This window comes from Olea europaea, unplaced genomic scaffold (genome assembly GCF_002742605.1).
Source record: "Olea europaea var. sylvestris unplaced genomic scaffold, O_europaea_v1 scaffold6, whole genome shotgun sequence".
Lineage (NCBI taxonomy): Eukaryota > Viridiplantae > Streptophyta > Magnoliopsida > Lamiales > Oleaceae > Olea > Olea europaea.
Window position 1 is genome coordinate 47,454 of NW_019264345.1, and position 2,241 is coordinate 49,694.

At 38.0% G+C, this 2,241-nt stretch overlaps 1 protein-coding gene across 1 annotated transcript; it reads left to right on the forward strand.

Moving 5' to 3' along the window:
* The first annotated feature begins 1,126 nt into the window (after window positions 1–1,126).
* On the forward strand, window positions 1,127–1,711 carry LOC111389524. The gene has a single exon (XM_023014457.1). It carries the CDS (start codon window positions 1,127–1,129, stop codon window positions 1,709–1,711), a length of 585 nt encoding a protein of 194 aa, XP_022870225.1.
* The last annotated feature ends 530 nt before the right edge of the window (window positions 1,712–2,241 follow it).

Sequence of the window (2,241 nt, forward strand, 5' to 3'; positions counted from 1 at the left end):
TAGGATGACTAGGAATAGCCCAACGTACCTCCAGCGTGCTGAAATGGCCATTGAGAACTACATAAATTTGAAGTGAGATGGGAGAGAACTTTTGTTGAACATGTTGAAGATTTCCTTTCTAAGTGGGAGCGAGCAAGGTCATTTGGATATAATGAGGGGACAATCCTTTCGATATATCACCTTATAAGCACTATGCGACCTCAATGGAGAGACGTGGCTTATTTCGTGAGGGACATGGATTATGATTTATATTTGGAAGAAGATTGGGATAAGATTGATTTTAAAGAATACTGTGAAGATATCATAATTTTATGGAACCATAGACAACAAGCACCAGCGCCCGAACCCGAACCGGAGTCAGAGCCGGAGCCGGAGCCGGAGTTGGAGCCGGAGCCGGAGCTAGAGCCAGAGCCGGAGGAAGACCCAGAGGAGGAGATCGAACTAGAGCCAGAAGACCCTGAGCAAGAAGTCCAACCACAAAATTTCATTGATTTGGTTATGGATTTCGAGCCCGAGTCATGCATTACTTCGGATGATGAGACGACATAAAAAGAAGATTCTAGATTAGGGATAAGTTTTATTTATTTTCTTAGGAAAAGTTGGATTATTTATTTATTTATTTGATTTTTTGAAGAGCAAATTTTTTTTATTTAAGGATTTGGAAATTATATTAAATTCTTCGTTGTTACAAAGATATTAGAAGTGTTTTACCAATTTTTTTTCCCTAAATTAAAATTTTATTTGTGTTAAGAAAATGTCGAGACAACAACAAAATCAAGGTACGATCATCAGAGATTTGCTAAGGGCGGTACAAGATTTGGGTAGGCAACAAGCATAGGGTGGGCCCCGTGGTACAAACGCTAACAACACCAGCTCAATCGTGGAACAGTTCCCTTGCTACAAACCCCCAACCTTCGATGGCAAGGCAAACCCACTAGCAGCTGAAGAATGGATAAGAGGAATGGAGCGAATCTTCAAACATCTATCTTGCACTGATGCTCAAAAGGTGTTATGTGCAGAATTTATGTTGGTTGACGCGGCAGGCCATTAGTGGGAGTCAGCATCTCACACTAGAACAGAAGCACAACAACGTGCTCTGACTTGGACGCAATTTAAGGAGGAAATGATGGGAAAATACTTCCCACAAGCCCTGAGGGATCGCAAGGAGACAGAATTGCTTCAACTCAGACAAGGAAAGACGAAACTTGAAGAATATGAAAGAAAATTCGAACAACTCTCAAGATATGCACCACACCTAGTGGATATTGAAGCAAAGAAAGCAAGGAGGTTCGAACTTGGATTGCGTCCTGAGATTGGTGGAATAATGGCATCCCACCAATTCACCACCTATAGGTGCGTTTTGCAAACTGCCCAAGCAATCTCAAATAGGTTGGAAATGGATCAAATTCCACAGCAAGGGACCGAGTTATCAGGAAAGAGGAAGTGGAATGGGTCCAATGAAGGGAAGGGAGAGGGACAGAACAAAAAGATTAACTTTGGATCAAGTTTTGGACAAGCCATTCCACCCTGTCAAAAGTGCAATAAAATGCATAGTGGTGAATGTTTGTTTGGGAAGCATGTGTGCTATCGATGCGGTAAAACAGGGCATATTATCAAAAATTGCAAAGAAAATCCCTTGAAGAAGAATGATGAACAAGAAAAGAAGGGAAATGCCCGAATTTTTGCTTTAACCCAGGAACAGACAACATAGGACCCGAATGCAGGTAATTTCGAGGACGAAATTATTTGAAGGGGGTGAGATTGTAACATCCCAAAATAATAATAATAATAATAATTTTTTTTTGATAAAAATTTATTTAATATCTATATTATATTATTTCAAAAGTTGAGGGACTAAGAGGTAATACATTTTAAATTCTTATACTTTGAGTCAAATAATTAAATTTCGATAGAGTAAATATAAGTATATTAATATTATACTCGTTGGATAGCCAGTATTTAATTATAAATTTTAGGCTCGAGAAATAGTCGATTTGGATAACCCAGCACCAAGAAATTTCGATTTGAAGAAATTGGTTTTCAAATTCAATTAAAACTTGGAAGGAAGATGTGGTGTTGACACGTGTACATGGAATTGTCTTGATTTTGTATGGTGTGTACGTATAGAAATGGTTATGAATAAAAAGAAGTAGGTTTATTTTAATAATTATTTGCTTTGATTTTGGAGAAAAAGAAGGTTAGGTTTCCTTGATTTTAGGGATTGATTATTTTAGTATTATT

What these genes read in the sequence shown, in the direction of transcription:
- LOC111389524 (XM_023014457.1), top strand. Translation starts at nt 1,127, where the DNA reads ATGGGAAAATACTTCCCACAAGCCCTGAGGGATCGCAAGGAGACAGAA.